The sequence below is a fragment of the Trichomycterus rosablanca genome, chromosome 1, assembly GCF_030014385.1.
Source record: "Trichomycterus rosablanca isolate fTriRos1 chromosome 1, fTriRos1.hap1, whole genome shotgun sequence".
Classification (NCBI taxonomy): domain Eukaryota; kingdom Metazoa; phylum Chordata; class Actinopteri; order Siluriformes; family Trichomycteridae; genus Trichomycterus; species Trichomycterus rosablanca.
In genome coordinates, this window is record NC_085988.1 from 22,780,484 (window position 1) to 22,806,608 (window position 26,125).

Below are 26,125 nucleotides of genomic sequence, written 5' to 3' on the forward strand. Positions count from 1 at the left end.
TGAAATGAAGTTGAGCAGATAAAACATGAAATATCTTGGGTTCAAACTGTCTCCAATCAAATAAAAGTCAAAGTAAATGTAAGGAACACTGCATTTTTATTTTATTTGCATTTTCCATACTGTTCCAACTTTTTCTGATTTGGGGTTGTAGTTTAAAAGTGCAGAAAGAAAAGCCAAAAAACATAAAGACTTTTTTACTGCTCTATATTTAACTGTTTTCTCTAATGAAACACCTTGAAAAAAATCAAACCATAGAGCACCCCCCCCCCTGTAAAAAACCTTAATCTTTAGAAATATATGGTATTTTTATAACATAAATGACATTATAAATAATCGACCGCTGTGCTTGCCCATTTTCAAACAGACATCTGAAAATGCACTTTTGATTAAGCATGGACTGACCTTTTTCATATTCCAATTTTAAAGTTCTCCCCTGCTGAGATCTAAAGAACTGGTCCCCCGCTAAATTGATTTTTTTTTCCCCAAAGTAATCCACATACATTTTGTCAAATAGGGATTCTGTGTCAGCTCTTTTATTTCCAGCACTAACATCCTCTCTCAATAACTGGTATGAAACATGTTGCTAACATGCTGATTAATGTTCTTAGAAAAATTCATCTGACAAATGTTTCTAAGCTTTTCTCCTGTCATCCTGCCTCCTTTTATAGTTGTGAATGAAAGCAACAGGCTTCAAATGAACCAGCATCTTTTATTGGCAATAACTGAAATGAAATTCCACAGCCCGTCAGTGAGAGTACCAGGGGAGCTGTAGGTCACAACCCCTGAATGTCCATATGATCAACTCTCCCTCCTACTGTTATAACAGCCACCTCATAATCCAGAATGAATGTCTGCGTTTATAATGGAACTCCTGAAAATGTGTAGGTATACATATGTTACCGGGAGAGAAATTCACAGGGGATACAGATTTAAGCCGGCCTTTTTAAACTCGGAGCTTTAATAAAACAGAAATACCATAAGAATGCATTGTAAGAGCTAGTTAAATTCTGTACACATAAATTAAACTGTGGTCATGTCAGATAATTTTTTTTTTTTTTATTGCTAAACGAGCAAAGACAGGCTGTAAATTATTGGAAAATTTTAAATTAAAGTAGTTTGCCATTGTGGCAATTTAGCCATGGCTAACATACACTGATTAGGCATAACATTATGACCACCTCCTTGTTTCTACACTCACTGTCCATTTTATCAGCCCCACTTACCATATAGAAGCACTTTGTAGTTCTATAATTACTGACTGTAGTCTATCTGTTTCTCTACATACTTTTTAGCCTGCTTAAATGCTGTTCTTCAATGGTCAGGACCCCCACAGGACCACTACAGAGTAGGTATTATTTGGGTGGTGGGTCATTCTCAGCACTGCAGTGACACTGACATGGTGGTTGTGTGTTAGTGTGTGTTGTGCTGGTATGAGTGGATAAGACACAGCAGTGCTGATGGAGTTTTTAAACACCTCACTGTCACTGCTGGATTAAGAATAGTCCACCAACCAAAAATATCCAGCAAACAGAGCCCCGTGGGCTGTGTCCTGTGACCACTGATGAAGGTCTAGAAGATGACAAACTCAAACATTAGCAATAGATGAGTGATCGTCTCTGACTTTACATCTACAAGGTAGACCAACTAGGTAGCAGTGTCTAATAGAGTGGGCAGTGAGTGGACACGGTATTTAAAAACTCCAGCAGCGCTGCTGTGTCTGATCCACTCATACCAGCACAACACACACTAACACACCACCACAATGTCAGTGTCACTGCAGTGCTGAGAATGATCCACCACCTAAATAATACCTGCTCTGTGGTGGTCCTGTGGGGGTCCTGACCATTGAAGAACAGCATGAAATGGAGCTAACAAAACATGCAGAGAAACAGATGGACTACAGTCAGTAATTGTAGAACTACAAAGTGCTTCTATATGGTAAGTGGGGCTGATAAAATGGACAGTGATTGTAGAAACAAGGAGGTGGTTTTAATGTTATGGCTGATCAGTGTATGATGTGATGTAAATGTAAATATTAATGTGAGAGGCCAATTGAAGTCCTACATGTACACAACATTTGTAAATTGGGACTTTATTGCTACTTTGTTGTCACTTTTTAACAGCTAAACAGCCTTGGTACCCAAAAATAAAAAATGAACAAAGAAATGATATTTTTTCCAGTCTAGTTATAATATTTTATAATATTTACATTATTTTATAAAATCGTAGCCAGTACATCAAGCTATTGCAAAGCAGCAATGGTACTGGTCAACAACAGAAATAAAAGTCATAACATTTAAACCCTAAGGTTAGTTCAAACTCAAGGTTTTTCACTGTAAAATTTGGTTACATTATTTTTGTTGCAAAATCATTGAATAGCATAACTTAAAAATAATAAGAAAGAAAAAAAATTGTGTGTATAATTTAATTTTAAAAAGTCACACTGGCCATCAAGGTAAGAAATAGCATTTTTTCTGAACAACTAATTAAACACAATATAATAATTAGGTGTGATTAACCTTTCAATGATTTGGTTTGAGAACTCAGATGTACTGTACATCATAGGCAAACATTGTAATTATTTTAATGCAGTGGTACCTTGTAACTCAACATTCTCTAAACTCAACATCTTTGAAACTCAACCCCCTTCGTCAAGAAATGTGTACCCTTAAACTCAACGTTTCCCTTAAACTCAACGTGTTCAGTTTCTTTTTTTAAATTATTTATTTCACTTCAAATTAACAATGAACTGCCGATTTGTTCAGCCCTCGGCTTGAAAAAGTGCATCAAAGTGCGAATATGAGACGAATCTGCATTTGTGTGGAATAACAGTCAAATCCACTCTGAAAGTGTCCACATGTATCTGTGTGTAGCTGGATTTTTCTCCTGTTTCACTTTTAAACTTGTGTTATAGCTCGGGGTGCTGAGAAATTGTGAGTCAGCTTTTTTTCGAGAGTCTAAAACGTTTATCGTTAAAAAGCAGCGCAAAAACTAATATGCTGCTTTAATTGTGAATGCACCTATCACTGAATGGAATACAGTATTCCATGATCAAGCATCTCCAAGATTAAGAAGCATAAGCAAACAATAAAGAAGTAAAGGTAAAATGCAGGTTTATTGTATTTTTTATTGATTTTAACTGTTTTCAGTTGTATTTTAATGTTCTTATATTAAATTTGTGTTATTTTCAGTGTATAAGTGTCAAAAACAACCCCATTATTTTATATACGCCTAAAATACACCGATCAGCCATAACATTAAAACCACCTCCTTGTTTCTACACTCATTGTTCATTTAATCAGCTCCACTTACCATATAAGAGCACTTTGTAGTTCTACAATTACTGTCTGTAGTCCATCTGTTTCTCTACATACTTTGTTAGCCCCCTTTCATGCTGATTTTTTTTAATGGTCAGGATCCCCACAGGACCACTACAGAGCAGGTATTATTTGGGTGGTGGATCATTCTCGGCACTGCAGTGACACTGACATGGTGGTGGTGTGTTAGTGTGTGTTGTGCTGGTATGAGTGGATAAGAGTTTTTAAACACCTCACTGTCCCTGCTGGATTGAGAATAGTCCACCAAACCAAAAACATCCAGCCAACAGCGCCCCATGGGCAGCGTCCTGTGACTACTGATGAAGGTCTAGAACATGACCAACTCAAACAGCAGCAATACATGAGCGATCGTCTCTGACTTCACATCTACACGGTGGACATGGTATTTAAAAACTCCAGCAGCGCTGCTGTCTTATCCACTTATACCAGCACAACACACACTAACACACCACCACCATGTCAGTGTCACTGCAGTGCTGAGAATGATCCACCACCTAAATAATACTTACTCTGTGGTGGTCATGTGGGGCTCCTGGCCTTGGAAGAACAGGGTGAAAGCTAAAAAAAAAGGTAATTGTAAAACTACAAAGTGCTTCTATATGGTGAGTAGAGCTGATAAAATGGACAGTGAGTGTAGAAACAAGGAGGTGGTTTTAATGTTATGGCTGATTCACAGGACCATGGAACGCATTTACAGGTTTTCCATACATCCTTATGGGAATAAAAACCCTTAAAACTCATCTTCTTTTAAACTCAACGCCACCCCCAGAACCAATTGATGTTGAGTTTCAAGGTACCACTGTACTGTAATTTTCTTAGGATTTTCACTGTGCATTGATCAGCAAATGTATGGTATATATTTGTTCTTCAGTCATGTAAAAAGAGAAAGTGCTTGTCTTTCAAAAACACACAGAATATCTCGGAATTATTTATAAATGGGCATTGTACATAATACAAGCTCAAGCGTTAAGAAGCCTTCTTTTGTTTACTTCCACTCAAAGTCTTTGTCATCCCAGTATTGATCAGAAACAGCTTTTGCCTCCCAGACAACTTGAACAAAGTAAAATTAATTCCTCATTTCCTTCAGGGGCACCTCTGAACACTTGAAGTGAAGCATGAAGAGCTATAGAAAAGAAAAAACAATGCTTTGAGTCTTCCCTCCACATTTTTCTTCAGGAGGTTATTTTAGAGCACTGAGCATTAATTTGGTTATGGACACGGTAGCCCCCTCTTAAATGTAGAACGCAATGCTGAAATTCTTCACAAACAGTATGCTCTGATATCAACTCTGCATAATTAGATATATACATATATACATACAAAGATAATTTTGAATTGATTTCTAATTTCACAAATGACATTAATGAATAAATCAACTAAAAGGATTTAGTCCAGGCCGTTCCACATGAACATGTAGATGATGTGATGAGTTAGATGTGGCTGCTGTAGCCATAATGTGGAATAAAAAAATAGCATCGCAGTTTGTCCATTGGTCCTTGTCTTCCATCAGCTCATCTACTGATCAGAACTGAACAACAGGAGCAGGAGGAGACAGGTTAACACTGGCAGACACACGAGAGCATTCACATGGCCGACATTACTGTGTGTGCTGAAGGGGATGGTAGAATCTCCCCAAAGTTTGTCCTTCTCTGTGTCCTAAAAACAAACAAAAAAACGAATTAACAAATATAGCTATACAATGCTGAGCCAAAATTTACTGTCAAAACAACTCTGAGCCGCTGACATGGACTCTACAAGACATGTGAAAGAGTTCTGTGGTATCTGGTACCAGAACATTACCAGCAGGTTCTGCAACTTTTGTACGTGGGCAAGCCGTAGCATAGTGGTTAAGGAACTGGTCTAGTAATCAGAAGGTTGGTGGTTTAAACCCCACCACTGCCAGGTTGCTGCTGTTGGGCCCTTGAGCAAGGCCCTTAACCTTCAATTAATGTAACTGTAATGCAAGTCGCTTTGAATAAAGGAATCTGCTAAATGCTGAAAATGTAAATGTATGTTGTGTAGTGCTGAAATCTGTTCACTCACATCTAATGCTTCCACTATCTTTTAGTCCATCTGAAATGAGCTTAGGTCCAGAGAACTCAGAGGCAATTCTGCATAGAACTGATTTATGACTTCTATTTGTTTCGAAGTTTCAGTTTGCAGTGGCAGACTGTGTTAAGTAACATCGGTTTTCTGAAGTACTCCCAAGACCATGTGGCTATATTTATCACACAATGCTTTTCCACCAAAAGAACCATGGTTCTTGAACCGGTTCTGTTCATGTTTCTTTGAACCTTAGTGTTTTGTAGAGAACCAACACACGTTTCCACCAGTTTTGGGAACCAAGCCTGCGTCATCGACGGTGGGCGTTACACGATGACAGTAAAGAGTAGTAACATGATGGCGGAGCGTGTAGATTACCTGTGGCTTAATGTACTAAAGGTACATAAAAACACTAAACTTCTCTCTGTTATTACTGGTTATAAGTGCTCTGTACTGCCCAAATTCATCGGTCATTGTTTTAGTACAAGCAGCCACGCTTTATTTTTTACGTTAAACGTTGTTCGTACTGTCCGGGTAACTTCTACCACGTCATATCACAGTTCATCGCTTTAAAAATATCAGCAAATATCAGCGGCAAACTGGCTCAAAATGTAATCAGGTGAACTTTAAATTCTATATAATGTTATAATGTCTCGTGTAAAAGCACCCAAACCTTTACACTGTGACACGCCCACAGATGACGTCACGGTTCACGCTGAAAAACCAAGTATACTGTGGTGCCAGATTAGAACGCTAGTTCACTGCCTGGAACCTCTTTTTTTTTTGATGGAAACACGTGGAACCGGTTCAAAATCAAGTTCGCGAACCAGAGTGGTGCTGGATTCGCGTTGGTGGAAAAGGGGTACCAGTGCCATGATGATTTTTTACAAAATGTCATCTGAGCACTCAAAGGTCATGCAAATGTAATAGTGGTTTCCATTCTTGCCCTTCATGGACTGAGATTTGTCCAGATTCCTTGAATCTTTTTATAATCTTATGTAGGGTATAGGGTGCAAGGCCTAAATTATTTGCAATCTTGCAGTGAGAAAGCTTATTTTTAAACTTACAATTCTCTCAAGTTTGGAAAACATTGGTGAGCCATTACCTATCATTGCTTGTACAGACTGAACCTTCAGTGGATCCTTATTTTATACCCAATCATGGTTCCCTCAACTGTTGCCAATTGTGCTGCAGGCATCAAAATCTAAATGTGTTTACATTTACAAACTACAATGAAGTTTGAACAGTGAAAATCTTGAAATTATTTCCAAATGCATTACGGGATTGCGTTTTACAACACTATAACACTATATCATGTGTATAATTTTATGACATTCCTAATGTCTCACAATGGAGCAGTGGGAGGTGGCACAGTGGTGCAGTGGGTTACAGCAAGAAGGGCCTGGGTTCAATTCAATTCCTAGGCCGGGTGACCAGGGTCCTTTCTGTTTGAAGTTTGCATGTTCTTCCTCTGTCTGTGTGAGTTTCCTCTGGGTCAGTAAGTTGGAGCTACCTAAATTGCCCTAAGTGTGCGTGTGTGTCTGCCCTGTGATGGACTGGTGGCCTGTCCTGCCTTTCGTCCATTGAATACAACCCAAATAACTGAAACAAACACTTCCAGTAACTGACCTTTAATTTCATCCAGTAACTGTCCTTTATATTTCATATACACAGATCATGCATAACATTAAAACCACCTCCTTGTTTCTACACTCACTGTCCATTTTATCAGCTTCACTTACCATGTAGAAGCACTTTGTAGTTCTACAATTACTGACTGTAGTCCATCTGTTTCTCTACATGCTTTGTTAGCCCCCTTTCATGCTGTTCTTCACCGATCAGGACTCTCCCAGGACCACTACAGAGCAGGTATTATTTGGGTGGTGGGTCATTCTCAGCACTGCAGTGACACTGACATGGTGGTGGTGTGTTAGTGTGTGTTGTGCTGGTATGAGTGGATAAGACACAGCTGCGCTGCTGGAGTTTGTAAACATCTCACTGTCACTGCTGGACTGAGAATAGTCCACCAACCAAAAATATCCAGCCAACAGCACCCTGTGGTCAGTGTCCTGTGGCCACTGATGAAGGTCTAGAAGATGACCAACTCAAACAGCAGCAATAGATGAGCGATTGTCTCTGACTTTACATCTACAAGGTGGACAAACTAGGTAGAAGTGTCTAGTAGAGTGGACAGTGAGTAAACACAGCTTTTTAAAACTCCATCAGCACTGCTGTGTCTGATCCACTCATATAAGCACAGCACACACTAACACACCACCACCATGTCAGTACTGAGAATGATCCACCACCCAAATAATACGTGCTCTGAGGTGGTCCTGGGAGAGTCCTGACCATTGAAGAACAGCGTGAAAGGGGGCTAACAAAGCATGCAGAGAAACAGATAGACTACAGTCACTGTAGAACTACAAAGTGCTTCTATATGGTAAGTGGAGCTGATAAAATGATCAGTGAGTGTAGAAACAAGGAGGTGGTTTTAATGTTATGGCCGATCGGTGTATATGAAATATAAAGGACAGTTACTGGAAGTGTTTGTTTAAGTTATTTGGGCTGTATTCAATGGACAAAAGGCAGGACAGGCCACCAGTCCATCACAGGGCAGACACACAGTGAGTGTAGAAACAAGCAGGTGGTTTGAATGTTATGGCTGATCAGTATATATATACTGTATATATACAGTGTATCACAAAAGTGAGTACACCCCTCACATTTCTGCAAATATTTTATTATATCTTTTCATGGGACAACACTATAGAAATGAAACTTGGATATAACTTAGAGTAGTCAGTGTACAGCTTGTATAGCAGTGTAGATTTACTGTCTTCTGAAAATAACTCAACACACAGCCATTAATGTCTAAATAGCTGGCAACATAAGTGAGTACACCCCACAGTGAACATGTCCAAATTGTGCCCAAAGTGTCAATATTTTGTGTGACCACCATTATTATCCAGCACTGCCTTAACCCTCCTGGGCATGGAATTCACCAGAGCTGCACAGGTTGCTACTGGAATCCTCTTCCACTCCTCCATGATGACATCACGGAGCTGGTGGATGTTAGACACCTTGAACTCCTCCACCTTCCACTTGAGGATGCGCCACAGGTGCTCAATTGGGTTTAGTCCATCACCTTTACCTTCAGCTTCCTCAGCAAGGCAGTTGTCATCTTGGAGGTTGTGTTTGGGGTCGTTATCCTGTTGGAAAACAGTTTTCGAAGGGAGGGGATCATGCTCTGTTTTAGAATGTCACAGTACATGTTGGAATTCATGTTTCCCTCAATGAACTGCAGCTCTCCAGTGCCAGCAACACTCATGCAGCCCAAGACCATGATGCTACCACCACCATGCTTGACTGTAGGCAAGATACAGTTGTCTTGGTACTTCTCACCAGGGCACCGCCACACATGCTGGACACCATCTGAGCCAAACAAGTTTATCTTGGTCTCGTCAGACCACAGGGCATTCCAGTAATCCATGTTCTTGGACTGCTTGTCTTCAGCAAACTGTTTGCTGGCTTTCTTGTGCGTCAGCTTCCTTCTGGGATGACGACCATGCAGACCGAGTTGATGCAGTGTGCGGCGTATGGTCTGAGCACTGACAGGCTGACCTCCCACGTCTTCAACCTCTGCAGCAATGCTGGCAGCACTCATGTGTCTATTTTTTAAAGCCAACCTCTGGATATGACGCCGAACACGTGGACTCAACTTCTTTGGTCGACCCTGGCGAAGCCTGTTCCGAGTGGAACCTGTCCTGGAAAATCGCTGTATGACCTTGGCCACCATGCTGTAGCTCAGTTTCAGGGTGTTAGCAATCTTCTTATAGCCCAGGCCATCTTTGTGGAGAGCAACAATTCTATTTCTCACATCCTTAGAGAGTTCTTTGCCATGAGGTGCCATGTTGAATATCCAGTGGCCAGTATGAGAGAATTGTACCCAAAACACCAAATTTAACAGCCCTGCTCCCCATTTACACCTGGGACCTTGACACATGACACCAGGGAGGGACAACGACACATTTGGGCACAATTTGGACATGTTCACTTATGTTGCCAGCTATTTAGACATTAATGGCTGTGTGTTGAGTTATTTTCAGAAGACAGTAAATCTACACTGCTATACAAGCTGTACACTGACTATTCTAAGTTATATCCAAGTTTCATGTCTATAGTGTTGTCCCATGAAAAGATATAATGAAATATTTGCAGAAATGTGAGGGGTGTACTCACTTTTGTGATACACTGTATATGTATATACTGTATATTTATGTATTTTTTTTATTTTATTTTTTTTCTAATCCTTACCTGTGTGGGTATAGTTGTACTCTCCTCTGTATCCATGGTGACAGTGGTAGTGTGCTTTGCCTCACTGTCCATCACAGGAATTCGGCGAGCTGATTGGCTGGGACTGGGCGTCAGGTTCATCCCATTCCCAAACATTAGTAGCGCGTTTGCTATTCATGAAAAACAAACAACAGGTCGAGAGTCAAAACTCTAAGTGAAGATGTTTTAGAATTTCCACAGCAGTATGCCCCCCTTGTGTTTGAAAATTTAAAATTAAAATTTGTTTGGCTTGTATCAGACAGATATTTGAATTCGGAGTCACATGGCAAGCCGAGCACTCAGTATTCCTCTTAGGTCCCTGAGCTGCACCTGCCTCTCCATTTCCTCTCATTAACTCCCTCACAAGTGGCTTAACTAAATGGCTCTCAGGGTTCAACCACTCATCCGCACACAGAGAAAGACAAGAGTTAGTTTGCGTTAGAGATCTTTGTTTAAACGACACGAGGAGTCAATAAACGGAATGAATCACGGTTGGTCATACAGAAAGGTCTAGGCTGCAATAAAGACAGCGAAGAATGGAAATTATGCTGTAGAGGGGTGGCATTAGTAAGGGATGCACATGCAGAGTCTGAAAGGATAAGAAGAAAGACAAAAGAATGGTGTTGCCAGAACTTGTAAGACACGGCCCAGGATGGATCAAGCCGATTAGTCGTGGTTGTGACATGCTACTGTACAAGACAATCAAAAAGAAAGACTGAGAATGTCTTGCAGAAGGAGAAAGCAAGTGAGTGAGAGGAACAGAAAAAGGATGAACTTATTTCAATGATTCATCTGACTCATCATGCTACTTTGATGAAGGTATATAATCATCTGGTGTGAATTATTAATGGCAAAGGACATTTTGATTAAGGAAAGTGCAGTCAAAATGCAAAGTCCCATCTGTCTAAATGGTAGCTTTGATTTCAACAGTTTTGTGATTTAGTCTTCTAGTGAATAATTTAATTTCAATTAGGTCAATATGGTCATGCCATAATGAATTATTACAATTGGAAAAGTCAAAAGGTGGTTGGAGTACATGGTAAACAGGACAAATACAAACTGGTGTTTCAGTGTTATAGCAACTCTCAAAAACACTAACTGGATGGTAGAAAACAATCCCATCTACAAATATTGCCACCCCTGATAAAGATGGTAAAAGAGGTTATAAGAAATGCATATTTGGCTGATTAGCTTCATCACAATGAAAATTAGAAAATCCAGCCTTAAACTGAATCAAATTTCAAGAAATAATCCCTCATTACGTTTAATATTTAGCACTCATGCATTTAAACAGCACTTAGTCTTCTCCTAAAACATAAGGTTAAACAATACAGAGCACGGAATTCAGATCTTTCAGGGTCCTAAGTCCTCTTGTATGCTCTTCTCTCTAGCTAACTCTACAGTTTATCTATGGGGTTTAGATTAGTGGAATGATATGGCCATGGCAGAAGCTTGATTTTATGTTAAGCAAACTATTTTTGGGTTTATCAGCACATACTGTACATTTTGGATCATTGTCCTGCTGGACCCATTTTTTTTTATTTCTTGGCAGTGGCAGATTTTGATTTTATCTTATGTTATTTATGATGCCATGTACCCTGACAAGGTTCCTATGGGTTTTGTGCACACAGGTTTAACATACAGACAGTATAAACAATGCCTGGAGTAAATGATCAAACTCAGGTCCCCAGAACCAACCTTGCTACATGGCACACTTTACCAAAAATGCCACTGTGTCACACTACAGTGGTACCTTGAAACTCAAAGTCAATTGGTTCTGGGAGCATCTTGAGTTTAAAAGGCGTTGAGTTGCAAGGTATTTTTTTTCCCATAATGATGTATGGGTCCTGTGAAACTGCATATATTTTAGGCCTATGTAAAATAATGGGTTTTTTTTTGACACTTATACACTAAAAATAACTATAATATAAAAAAACACTGAAATATAATAAAAAAAAAATACAATAAAACCTGCACTTTACTTCTTTATTGTTTCCTTATGCTTCTTAATCGTGGAGATGCTTGATCCTGGAATACCGTATTCAGTTCAGAAAGGGCGCATTCACATGAAAAGTGGCACAACAGCTTTTGCGCTGGCTGTCTCGTTATTTTCTATGAAATGTGGCGGTGCACATAACGTAACATGACTTATTGTACTAAAACGAGTGAGGAATTTTATTTGTGTAAAGAATTTATAAGCAGCAATAATTAAGAGAGGTTTTGTGTTCCTATGTCGTTCTTTCAAAACAGTGGTCCCCAACCACCGGGTCGCGGACCGGTACCAGTCAGTGGATCATTTATTACAGGCCTCACAGAAAGAATAAATAATTAGAGAGCAATACATCAGCAATGAAAACACTGCTTCCATTTCTAACACACGGGTGTTTATCGTCTCATATCTCCCCCAGGTGGGAGCAGCGTCTCGTTGCAGCGGAAAAAGCTCATTTGTGAGCAGTAGAGTTATTCTATTTTAAATCCTACCGCCCCCGCCGGTCCATGAAATTATATTTTATATGAAACCGCTCCGTGGTGCAAAAAAGTTTGGGGACTGCCTTTAAGCTTTTTTTTTAAATTATAAGCGTTTTTCTCTCTGAAAAGCTGATTCTCACAATTTCTCTGCACCCCAAGCTATAACACAAGTTTAAAAGTGAAACAGGAAGAAAATACAGCTAAACACAGATACATGTGGATGCTTTCAGAGTGGTTTTGACATGATCAAGCAACAGGCAACAAATTTCTCGATGAAGGGCGTTGAGTTTCAAAGATTTTAAGTTTAGGGGACGTTGAGTTACAAGGTACCACTGCATTTCTATAAATTATATTTATATCTTTATAAACATGCAGCTATTGACTAAAGCTTACATGAATTGATAAGTGACCAATTATGTCATTTAGCACCCCACAAAGTCCAGATCATACCTGCTGTACCGGTACTGAAAAAAGTACACAAACATTTCGCATTTTCTCATGAAATAGATGTCAACCAATGTGTTAAACTCACCATATGGCCAAAAGTATTTAAGCTTATCTTATGATAAGCTTATTGTACATCCACACTTTTATTGCTATAATAGCCTCCACTTTAGTAGGAAGACTATTTGTAAGAATTGGGGCAATTTAAAGTAGTTTTGGAGTTCAGCTAACAAAAGAAAACTTACATGGAAATGGGGAAACATGTAGAACTCACAGGCAGTGACGTGAGGTGAGGATCAAATCCAAGGTCCAGGACCTGTGTTGCCGTGTGACATATTTTACCAGCTGTGCTTAATGACTCCCTATTTTTAGCCTTTTGTCATTCCTAATAAAATTTATCTTTGTCGAACATTTTCTTTAGATTATCACTGCTGAATGAAATACCAAGTTACAACAGTACATACACTTTATTGCCAAAAGTTTTCACTTACCCATCCAAATAATTGAATTCAGGTGTTCCAATCACTTCCATGGCCATAGGTGTATAAAACCAAGCACCTAGGCATGCAGACTCCTTCTACAAACATTTGTGAAAGAATGGGTCGCTCTCAGGAGTGACAAATCACGCTTCTTTTTCTGGCAATCCAATGGACGAATCTGGGTTTGGTGGTTGCCAGGAGAACGGTACTTGTCTGACTGCATTGTGCCAAGTGTAAAGTTTGGGGGGGGTGAAGGGGGGATTATGGTGTGGGGTTGGTTTTCAGGAGTTGGGCTCAGCCCCTTAGTTCCAGTGAAAGGAACTCTTAATGCTTCAGCATACCAAGAGATTTTGGACACTTTCATGCTCCCAACTTTGTGGGAAAAGTTTGGGGATGGGCCCTTCCTGTTCCAACATGACTGCGCACCAGTGCACAAAGCAAGGTCCATAAAGACATGGATGGACACTTCTAGAATGAATTAGAGCGGAGACTGTGAGCCAGACCTTCTCGTCCAACATCAGTGTCTGACCTCACAAATGCGCTTCTCCTAAACCTTGTGGAAAGCCTTCCCAGAAGAGTTGAAGCTTGCAAAGGGTGGGCCGACATCATATTAAACCCTATGAATTAAGAATTGGATGTCGCTCAAGTTCATATGCGTGTGAAGGCAGATGAGCGAATACTTTTGGCAATATAGTGTAGATTGATGGGCTGTTTTAGTTCTTTTTTTACATCATAAAAAACAGGCTTCTGTGTTTGATTTTCGGTAGGTGAAAATAAAAGCACCCAGATGGTGTGTATAAGGTTTCATCACCTAAGTAAGACAAATGGCCCTACGAGAGGTGATAGTAGACGTAATTCCTGCTGCCCGGTTGTGCTACCAAGGACACATATCTGAAATTCATACCACCAAAGATCAATAGCACATGCTACACTTACTGCTTAATGTGTGTAAAGAAATTAAATGTGGTTTTAAAATAAGCTGCCACAGTTCTGTTTACATTCACATATTTTACAATCACTCTGGCAGAAGAATGTACTTTTGTTTTTATGTCTGTCTGCTTGTTTGCTTGTCACAAACCAATATGAGAAGGGATTTTTTTTATGTTAAATGGAGTTCTGTTTCACTGTTCTGTACGCTTTTAAGAGAAAAGTGAGGGGAAAAAAAAATTCATGACTCATGGTTATATCCATAATGTCTGGGCGTCAAGATGGCTCAGTGGGTAGCACTGTCACTTCATAGTGAAAAGATCCTGGGTCTAAAATTGCTAGGTGGAGCTGTCTGGGTCATTTCTGTGGAGAGTCTGAATAAACTCCTCATAGAAACAACCTGGAATGCTTTACCTGGGAATCAAACCCAGGCCCTTACTGCTGTGAGGAGACAGTGCTACACAACCAATATACACCGACCAGGCTTAACATTATGACCACTGACAGGTGAAGTGAATAACACGGATTATCTCTTCATCGCGGCACCTGTTAGTGGGTGGGATATATTAGGCAGCAAGTGAACATTTTATCCTCAAAGTTGATGTGTTAGAAGCAGGAGAAATGGGCAAGCGTAAGGATTTGAGCGAGTTGGACAAGGGCCAAATTGTGATGGCTAGACGACTGGGTCAGAGCATCTCCAAAACTGCAGCTCTTGTGGGGTGTTCCAGGTCTGCAGTGGTCAGTATCTATCAAAAGTGGTCCAAAGAAGGAACAGTGGCAAACCGGTGACAGGGTCATGGGCAGCCAAGGCTCATTGATGCACGTGTGGTCCGATCCAACAGACGAGCTACTGTAGCTCAAATTAAAGTTAATGCTGGTTCTGATAGAAAGGTGTCAGAATACACAGTGCATCACAGTTTGTTGCATACGGGGCTGCATAACCACAGACCAGTCAGGGTGCCCATTACCTGGGGAACACATGACACCAGGATGCACTATGGGAAGAAGGCAAGCCGACGGAGGCAGTGTGATGCTTTGGGCAATGTTCTGCTGGGAAAGCTTGGGTCCTGCCATCCGTGTGGATGTTACTTTGTTGCCTAAGCATTGTTGAAGACCATGTACACGCTTTCATGGAAACGGTATTCCAGCAAAAGGGGGACCAACACAATATTAGGAAGGGGGTCATAATGTAATGCCTCATCAGTGTAAATTTATATAAAAAAGTATATAAAGCAGAAATGCTGAATATGTAAACAACAATAACTGATTTCCCAAACAAATACAGAACTTTCTTAAATTAAATTTAGAAAGAGCATGTAGCAATGTCAAATATACACCGATCAACCATAACATTAAAACCACTTCCTTGTTTTTACACTCACTTATCAGCTTGACTTACCATATAGGAGCACTTTGTAGTTCCACAATTACTGACTGTAGTCCATCTGTTTTTCTGCATGCTTTGTTAGCCCCTTTTCACCCTGTTCTTTAATGATCAGGACCCCCACAGGACCACTACAGAGCAGGTATTATTTGGGTGGTGGGTCATTCTCAGCACTGCAGTGACACTGACATGGTGGTGGTGTGTTAGTGTGTGTTGTGCTGGTATGAGTGAAACACCTCACTGTCACTGCTGGACTGAGAATAGTCCACCAACCAAAAATATCCAGCCAACAGCACCCCATGGGCAGCGTCCTGTGACCACTGATGAAGGTCTAGAAGATGACCAACTCAAACAGCAGCAATAGATGAGCGATCATCTCTGACTTTACAACTACAAGGTGGACCAACTAGGTAGGAGTGTCTAATAGAGTGGACAGTGAGTGGACACTGCATTTAAAAACTCCATCAGCATTGCTGTGTCTGATCCACTCATACCAGCACAACACACACTAACACACCACCACCATGTCATTGTCACTGCAGTGCTGAGAATGATCCACCACCTAAATAATACCTGCTCTGTAGTGGTCCTGTGGGGGTCCTGACCATTGAAGAACAGGGCGAAAGCAGGCTAAAAAGGTATGTAGAGAAATAGATGGACTACAGTCAGTAATTGTAGAACTACAAAAGTGCTTCTGTATGGAAAGTGAAGCTGATAAAATGGACACAGTGTGTGTAGAAACACGGAGGCGGTTTTAATGTTATGGCTTTACAGTTTTTTATTATTAATTGAAATTATTTTAAATAAATAATCCACAAAAATCTCCTGTTTAATCCTCTTCAGTAATACAGCAGCCGTCGCACCACTCTAAGCACTGTCACAGAGAGTAAATGACCAGAACAGTCCTTCCACCCAAGCAGCTCATTAAACAAATATGACATTACAATGGCCACACTTGAAATTTTAATACAAGCTGTAACTTGCACCAAGGTTATTCTGACATAATTATGAATGTAGTTTGCTCTGCGTTGTAATGAGCAGATTATTCACTTCAGCGCATTATGAGACGAGAAAGTAGCATGCCTGGACTCATCCACTTATAAGAGAACATTAACTAAAGTGTGCTTAAAATGTTTTATTATGTCATATAAAATGGGAAGTATAGTCTTCACCAGCGAAAGAAAGCAAAGGTCGACACACTGTAGTTCCAACTAATTACACATCTCATGTGCTACTGTGATAATTCACCACACCTGAGGCAGTATACAAATGGATCCTGCCAAGACCATCACTCACTGACAATCACAGTTCAGCTGGTCTGATGCTTTATCTCAATGCCATTGTGGTGCCCCATGAAAACCGTGGGTAGAGTTCTGGATGGTTGAAAACCAGTGAGCCTTTGACAAACTCAGCAAGCATATCATGTTAGACCTGGTGCTTACACTGCAAGACCCCAATGTCCCTTTCTTTATAGAGGTGAATGCCTTCAATACAAGGGTAGAAACAATGGACAGCTGCTGCAAACCAGAAAAGGCATTTTGGGCCCTCTTTCTTATCAGGGTAAGAGTTCAGCTGGATTCCAAGAAACTGTGTCCTATATACATGGGACTTTTTTCAGATCATCAGGATTAATCCCTTTTCATATAGACTACAACTCCCATTAACCCCACATTCCATGTATTGCACCTTAAGCTGGTACTGTGTAGCCCTTTGAACCCCTCATGATCTCTTGTGTTACTAAGATAACACACCTCACCTGAGGCAGTCTACCAATGGATCCTGCCAAGACCATCACTTACTGGCATCATCTAATCACAGTTCAGCTGGTCTGATGCTTTATCTCAATGCCATTGTGGTGCCCCAAGAAAACCGTGGGCAGAGTTCTGGATGGTTGAAAACCAGGGAGCCTTTGACAAACTCAGCAAGCATCTCATGTTAGACCTGGTGCTTAAACTGCAAGACCCCAAGGTCCCTTTCTTTACAGAGGTGAATGCCTTCAATGCAAGGGTAAACAATGGACAGCTGCTGCAAACCAGAAAAGGCATTTTGGGCCCTTTTTTTGATCAGGGTAAGAGTTCAGCTGGATTCCAAGAAACTGTGTCCTATATACATGGGACTATTTCAGATCCTCAGGGTTAATCCCTTTTTATATAAACTACAACTCCCATAGTCAATGTGGATAAACCCCACATTCCATGTTTTGCACCTCAAGTCGGTAATGTGTAGCCCCTTGAACCCCTCATGATCTCATTTGCTACTAAGATAACACACCACACCTGAGGCAGACTACAAATGGATCCCGCCAAGATCATCACTGACTGGCATAATCTAATCACATTTCAGCTGGTCTGATGCTTTAGACAGTTTATCAGACATTTTAATGCCATTGTGTTGCCCCAAGAACAACTTTGATTTCTGGATGCCTGAAACCCAGGGGGCCTTTGATATCTCATTTTAGACCTGGTGCTTACACTGCAAGACCCCAAAGTCCCTTTCTTGAAAGAAGTAAATGCCTCCATTGCAGGGGTAGAAACAGTGCTATACCAATACACAAGGCCCGGCAACAGACACACCTGCACATATTCTCTCAAAGCCTGATCGCCTCATCACCTGACCCTGTGTGAGAGAAATTACTATGTTGGGAATAAGAAACTGCTGGCAGTAAAGCTCACTCTTAAGGAATGGAAGCACTGGCTGAAGGGAGCAAAACAGCAGTTCCTTGTCTGGATGGATCACATGAACATGCTGTATATCAGGATGCCAAGCGTCTTAACACCAGCCAGGCCAGGTAGTCATTGTTCTTCGACCAATTTGATTTTGTGTTGTCTTACTGGCCTATTACAAAGAGCACTAAGCCAGACTACCTTTCAGATAAAGAGAGCCTTTAGTCTCCTCCAAATCTAATTATACTGTGATCCTTAATTGTGGCTCTCTTTAATGGGATCTAAAGAAAGCAATTCTGCCGGCCCAGAGGCAGACACCCACCCACAGTAATTGTTTTTCTTCATATCCAACAGAGCAAAGACTGCCAAGATCCTCTTAGACAAGGTGGTCAGACTCCATGGCTTGCCCAGTGACCTGTTGTCAGATCAGGACCCGAATTCAACAGCTAGTTGTAGAATGCCTTCTGTTAGCCTTAATCAGCCTGTCCTCCACCCGCAAATCGATAGGCAGACGAGTCAACCAAGACCTGGAATGGATGCTCCAATGCCTGGCCTTATCCCACATCCAGAGACAAACACCTGCTCTAAGATGAATAAGCACACAATACACTCTGGTATTCATCCATAGCCCTGCAGCTCGCACAAGGCTTGTAACACCCTCAGGGAAACCACTGCTTTGAAGAATGCTGCTGCAAACCAGAAGAGGCATTTTGGGCCCTCTTTTTGATCAGGGCTAAAGTTCAGCTATCTGCATATTCCCCCTTGAATCCAAGAAACTGTGTACTATATATATGGGACTTTTTCAGATCCTTGAAGTTAATCACTTCTCATATAGACTACAACTTCCATGGTCAATGTGGATGAACCCCCCGTTTCATGTATGCGCCTCAAGCCGGTACCATGTAGCCCCTTAAACCCCTACAACAAATCCAAACCTCTCCCAACCTAAATGGTAGCTGTGTCCCTAGTGTACTTCATCAGGTAATTCATGTGTTCTGTACTAGGAAAGCTGTAACTGTCCCATACTTATTTCTTTTTGGTTTCTTTGTATTTTTGATTCTCTTCAGTAACTGCACTTGGTTCCAGGATCAGCAGGTGGTAAGTCCACATAGCCCTGCCTCACCACTTCCTTTACAACAGATGTGGCATTATTTGTTAGCATTATCTAGATCTCCCAGGCTTCAATGATAACAGCTATCAAAATAAGGTATATGAGACTTACTGAGACAGATGTTGTTGGTGAAATAATCCAAAAACTCTGAGCACTGCTGTTTCTGGTTGCCACTCGCAGAGCATGTGCACCAAGGCGCAACATTGGATGTGGTATTATCCGCATAGTTCGGGGTAATAGGACTGCCTGTGAAAACAATGCATATTTTTAGTGGACATATAATTTATCAACAACACTAGGCTGTTTATGCTGGTCTAGGTACAAGGTGCAAGGAAAATACACACACGCACACACACACACACACATATATATGGGGAGCGTCGGTACACGGCCATTTTCAGCTCCTTCCACAGATGTTTGATTGGTTTCAGGTCTGGGCTCTGGCTGGGCCACTCAAGGACATTTACAGACTTTCTCCGAAGCCACTCCTTTGTTCTCTTGGCTGTGTGCTTCGGGTTGTTGACATGTTTGCAAGTAATCCTTCACCCCTGTCTGAGGTCCAGAGTGCTCTGGAGCAGGTTTTCTTCAAGGATCTCGGTGTACTTAGCTGCATTCATCTTTCCCTCTATCAGGACTAGTCGCCTGGGTCCCACTGCTGAAAAACATCCCCACATCATGATGCTGCCACCACCATGCTTCACTGTAGGGATAGCATTAGCCAGGTGATGAACGGTGCCTGGTTTCCTCCAGACGTGACGCTTGGTATTGAGGCCAAAAAGTTCAATTTTGGTTTCATCAGACCAGAGAATCTTGTTTGAGATGGTTTGAGAGTCCTCTAGGTGCCTTTTGGCAAACTCCAAGTGGCTGTCATGAGCCTTTTACTAAGGACTGGCTTCCGTCTGGCCACTCTAACATAAAGGCGTGATTTGTGGAGTGCTGCCTGGATGGTTGATCTTCTAATAGGTTCTCCCATCTCCACAAGGATACACTGGAGCTCTGTCAAAGTGACCCGCGGGTACCTGCTCACCTCCCTGGTCAAGGCCTGTCTTCCCCGATCGCTCAGTTTGGCCGGGTAGTCAGGTCTAGGAAGATTTTTGGATGTTCCAAACTTCTTCCATTTACAAATGATGGTGGCCACTGTGCGTATAAAGGTTCCATGTTTTGGGTAATTAAGCTTCGCTTTAGCTCCAAAATTATTTTAAGGGGAGTGTGACATCAGCAAATAAAACTTCTGATATGTATGATAAGTCGACTGCAAATTTAAACAGGTTCAAAATAGCTTCTTATGAATGTGATAAGCACATATAATCATCTTTTAACATGTTTCCCCTTTTTACTCCTGGTTAACATATACCAAATTCGCCATTGCACTTGCAACCTCATCTGCATGCATGACACTCTAATCAAAAGGAAGACACATGCTATCACACCCCTCCGACACATGTGAAAACCACAGGCATCTTTTTTTTTTACGTAGTGAAAGATTCCGACAGCATCTGATTGGCTTATTAGCTTATTAGATATCTGCACATTTACAATGTCTTTAAACATTCAATTGCAAATTTAAGATCTACACAGACTCATGCCTGCTGCCAAAATGTTAGTTTTTCTTTAAAGAGTTTAGACAGAAAATGTTAAAAATCACGGCTAGGATTTTAAGAGGTTATAGCCTGGTGAGAAGTTCAGCTTATTTGCCATGAAAGTTTAAGAGTTTCTCATTGTAAAAACTGCAGGTAGACTAATAAAACTTCCTGGTGTGCCTGAGCGGTGTCTGTTTGCACTACGAAGAGCTGGGGGCAACACTTTTGAAATGCATTAGGTCTGTCTTCACTTCTGTTTGGCCGTAAAAAGCCGTAAAAAAACCAGCCCAGTTTCCAGAGGTGTTATGGAGTCGGATGCATTTCAAGCCAATCGGCAACAAAGGCAGTTCACAAGAAATAACCATGCCACAAAGTTTAGAGCACTGAATATGCTCTCTTGTACAATTACTCTCTCACATACTGTACACTAATCAGCCATAACATTAAAACCACCTCCTTATCATATAGAATCACTTTCAAGTTCTACAATTACTGACTGTAGTCTATCTATTTCTCTACATACATTTTAGCCTGCTTTCACCCTGTTCTTCAATGGTCAGGACCCCCACAGAGCAGGTATTATTTAGATGTTGAATAATTCTCAGTACTGCAGTGACACTGACATGGCGGTGGTGTTAGTGTGTGTTGTGCTGGTATTTTTTAAATACCGTGTCCACTCACTGTCCACTCTATTAGACACTCCTACCTAGTTGGTCCACCTTGTAGATGTAAAGTCAGAGATGATCGCTCATCTATTGCTGCTGTTTGAGTTGGTCATCTTCTAGACCTTCATCAGTGGTCACAGGACGCTGCCTACACAACGCTGTTGGCTGAATATTTTTTGTTGGTGGACAATTCTCAGTCCAGCAGTGACAGTGAGGTGTTTAAAAACTCCAGCATTGCTGTGTCTTATCCAATCATACCAGCACAACACACACTAACACACCACCACCATGTCAGTGTCACAGCAGTGCTGATAATGACCCACCACCTAAATAATACCTGCTCTGTGGTGGTGCTGGGAGAGTCCTGACCATTGAAGAACAGCATGAAAGAGGGCTAACAAAGCATGCAGAGAAACAGATGGACTACAGTCAGTAATTGTAGAACTACAAAGTGCTTCTATATGGTAAGTGGAGCTGATAAAATGGACAGTGAGTGTAGAAACAAGGAGGTGGTTTTAATGTTATGACTGATTGGAAGCTTTTTCCTTCCACACCAACTGATTGTCCCTTTTCTCTTTTTATTTCTCTTTTTTTTAGCCTTCAATTCTCTCTCTTTTAGTCTTCCTTTTTGACTGGCATGACAACTTTTCTCTATTTGTCTCTTTTGTACCTACCTATTAGGCCAGTGTAGGCTATAAGGCAGGCAGCGTAGTTGCCATGTTTGCAGCCGCTGGAGGACTGAACTTCTGGTTGACAGTCGTATTGAAACTGGGCCAAACGAGACCTGCAGGAATGCACAAGCTCCTGGTTAATCAAGGCTAAACACATAACACTAATGAGAATAGCAGACCAGTGGAAAGTGGCACTACAGACATGATCATTACTACTGATATACAGTCAAAGTAAAAAAATTAGATACACTCATAAGGACACTTGGTACAGCAGTTTTGGGATTTAATTGCTTTGCCCAGCTTTGTCTACGACAAAATCTAAATGTATAGATATTATATGAAATGCATAAATACATATAATATATGATACTTATAAATACATTTAATGCATGATTTCTGTTCACATGTATAAGCACAATTTTGAAGTAAATACGTATACACAGGACATGTAAAAAATTAATTACAATAATAATAAAAGGTGTATAAAAAATATTTTAATTAAATAAATTATATGCTTATAAATTATAAATTATATTCCAGCATCACTGTGCCCCTACAGTCTTAATAAATAAATTAATTTGTGTCACTTTTATATAAATGCAGCTTACATAATAATCTAAATCTTGGAAAAGCCATTTTAAGTCTATTTCTGCTATTCTAAAACCAGTTCTGATGTGTGTTTTAGGTCATTGTGCTACTGGAAGACTGGAATGAGACTGGAATTGTGTTTGTTATTTTTTATACGTTCAGGCAATCGTTCACCTATTTTTACAATGCATGACTTCCAGTGCCAGCTAAACAGCTCCAGTACAGTGTCGTTAGTGTTGAAACACCTCACCTTTTGAATACCTCACCATTTGAATACCTCACCATTTGGCTAAACTATTTAAATTGTGTTTCTTCTAACCACAAACTCTTAATACCTGTGTTTCAGCAGCTACTAATTACTGGCAGCTCTTTTTTAGTGGTTCTTGTTGGCTTATGCCAAGTTCACATTACACAACTTTGTTGTTCAGATCGCTGTACAGTTCACACTACACAACTCTACCTCTTGCACTCGGGAGCCTAAGTCGTTATGTATTTCACACTACACGACTGATCGGTGATAGGGGGTTTCACACTACACAGTCTACCATCATGAGAAATCGCAGGTGAGTCTATCCACAAAAAAACAAAAACACAAGAAGTGACGAGGGGTTTAATGATACCATGTCCAAAAATACACATCAACAATAAGTGAGCGATTAAAGTTGTTTGTGCGCTGATGTGTAGCGTAAAATCAAGGAGAAAAAATAAATGAATCCGAGTGGATTGGGCTATGCGACTGGGATTATGATTGTTCTGTTCTGTAGTGAGTTGGAGATTAATAAATATTTTTTGCAATGCAGGATTGGTATTATGGTTTGTCGAGAATGATAATGTCAGAAATATTGTGAAACGCGTGTGTGCCGATGTATTCTGCAGAAACTATATTATGCCCCTGACCCACGTTTTTACACTCCTCCCACGCGTTTCCCCTCACCCTGTATCTTGTGTTCTCATTGGCTATAGTTCAACATAGCACTCATTGCCAGTCGCCCGACTGATCCAGATATTTAGCATGGTAAATATTTTTCTCGAGTCTGCGAGTGCTCGGCGAGCCACTCGGATCGAGTTGTTGAACAGTTCACACAGTGATCGAGAGCCGAGTTTCGATCCTTGAGCGAACGCCGAGTTGCTTCAGAGCTGCCACATTTAGTGGCGACCAGTCGGCAAGCGAAAATCGGGGCAAAAATCGTGTAGTGTGAACTAGGCATTAACCGCTTATCCAATTAGGGTCGCAAAGGGGTTCTGGAGCCTACCCAGCTTTTCAATGTGCACAAGGCACACAGTAACACATTGGAAACGAATCAAGGAGCTGTGTTCTTATCTATGGTAAAGATTCATTTGTTTTGCTCTGTTTCAGTTTATTTGTTGAAGAGATTCAAATGTATAAACCAATCAGAGCTTCCAAATTCAGATTTTAGGTAAAATTTCAATCTCTCTCTTTATTGGTTGATATACAGGGGTTGGACAAAATAACTGAAACACCTGTCATTTTAGTGTGGGAGGTTTCATGGCTAAATTGGACCAGTCTGGTGGCCAATCTTCATTAATTGCACATTGCACCAGTAAGAGCAGAGTGTGAAGGTTCAATTAGCAGGGTAAGAGCACAGTTTTGCTCAAAATATTGCAATGCACACAACATTATGGGTGACATACCAGAGTTCAAAAGAGGACAAATTGTTGGTGCACGTCTTGCTGGCGCATCTGTGACCAAGACAGCAAGTCTTTGTGATGTATCAAGAGCCACGGTATCCAGGGTAATGTCAGCATACCACCAAGAAGGACAAACCACATCCAACAGGATTAACTGTGGACGCAAGAGGAAGCTATCTGAAAGGGATGTTCGGGTGCTAACCCGGATTGTATCCAAAAAACATAAAACCACGGCTGCCCAAATAACGGCAGAATTAAATGTGCACCTCAACTCTCCTGTTTCCACCAGAACTGTCCGTCGGGAGCTCCACAGGGTCAATATACACGGCCGGGCTGCTATAGCCAAACCTTTGGTCACTCGTGCCAATGCCAAACGTCCGTTTCAATGGTGCAAGGAGCGCAAATCTTGGGCTGTGGACAATGTGAAACATGTATTGTTCTCTGATGAGTCCACCTTTACTGTTTTCCCCACATCCGGGAGAGTTACGGTGTGGAGAAGCCCCAAAGAAGCGTACCACCCAGACTGTTGCATGCCCAGAGTGAAGCATGGGGGTGGATCAGTGATGGTTTGGGCTGCCATATCATGGCATTTCCTTGGCCCAATACTTGTGCTAGATGGGCGCGTCACTGCCAAGGACTACCGAACCATTCTGGAGGACCATGTGCATCCAATGGCGGTGCCGTGTATCAGGATGACAATGCACCAATACACACAGCAAGACTGGTGAAAGATTGGTTTGATGAACATGAAAGTGAAGTTGAATATCTCCCATGGCCTGCACAGTCACCAGATCTAAATATTATTGAGCCACTTTGGGGTGTTTTGGAGAAGCGAGTCAGGAAACGTTTTCCTCCACCAGCATCACGTAGTGACCTGGCCACTATCCTGCAAGAAGAATGGCTTAAAATCCCTCTGACCACTGTGCAGGACTTGTATATGTCATTTCCAAGACGAATTGACGCTGTATTGGCCGCAAAAGGAGGCCCTACACCATACTAATAAATTATTGTGGTCTAAAACCAGATGTTTCAGTTATTTTGTCCAACCCCTGTATACAGTGTATCACAAAAGTGAGTACACCCCTCACATTTCTGCAGATATTTAAGTATATCTTTTCATGGGACAACACTGACAAAATGACACTTTGACACAATGAAAAGTAGTCTGTGTGCAGCTTATATAACAGTGTAAATTTATTCTTCCCTCAAAATAACTCAATATACAGCCATTAATGTCTAAAGCACCGGCAACAAAAGTGAGTACACCCCTTAGTGAAAGTTCCTGAAGTGTCAATATTTTGTGTGGCCACCATTATTTCCCAGAACTGCCTTAACTCTCCTGGGCATGGAGTTTACCAGAGCTTCATAGGTTGCCACTGGAATGCTTTTCCACTCCTCCATGACGACATCACGGAGCTGGCGGATATTCGAGACTTTGCGCTCCTCCACCTTCCGCTTGAGGATGCCCCAAAGATGTTCTATTGGGTTTAGGTCTGGAGACATGCTTGGCCAGTCCATCACCTTTACCCTCAGCCTCTTCAATAAAGCAGTGGTCGTCTTAGAGGTGTGTTTGGGGTCATTATCATGCTGGAACACTGCTCTGCGACCCAGTTTCCGGAGGGATGGGATCATGCTCTGCTTCAGTATTTCACAGTACATATTGGAGTTCATGTGTCCCTCAATGAAATGTAACTCCCCAACACCTGCTGCACTCATGCAGCCCCAGACCATGGCATTCCCACCACCATGCTTGACTGTAGGCATGACACACTTATCTT

At 41.2% G+C, this 26,125-nt stretch overlaps 1 protein-coding gene across 1 annotated transcript in view; it reads right to left on the minus strand.

Annotated features, from left to right (window-relative positions):
• Positions 1-4,806: 4,806 nt before the first annotated feature.
• Positions 4,807-26,125, minus strand: part of gfra4b (GDNF family receptor alpha 4b) — a 46,206-nt gene continuing 24,887 nt past the window's right edge. The window contains 4 exon segments of the mRNA XM_063000983.1: positions 4,807-4,994; positions 9,699-9,847; positions 19,305-19,439; positions 22,113-22,222. Of these exon segments, the coding sequence (XP_062857053.1) occupies positions 4,854-4,994; positions 9,699-9,847; positions 19,305-19,439; positions 22,113-22,222 (535 nt within the window). The 3' untranslated portion in view covers positions 4,807-4,853.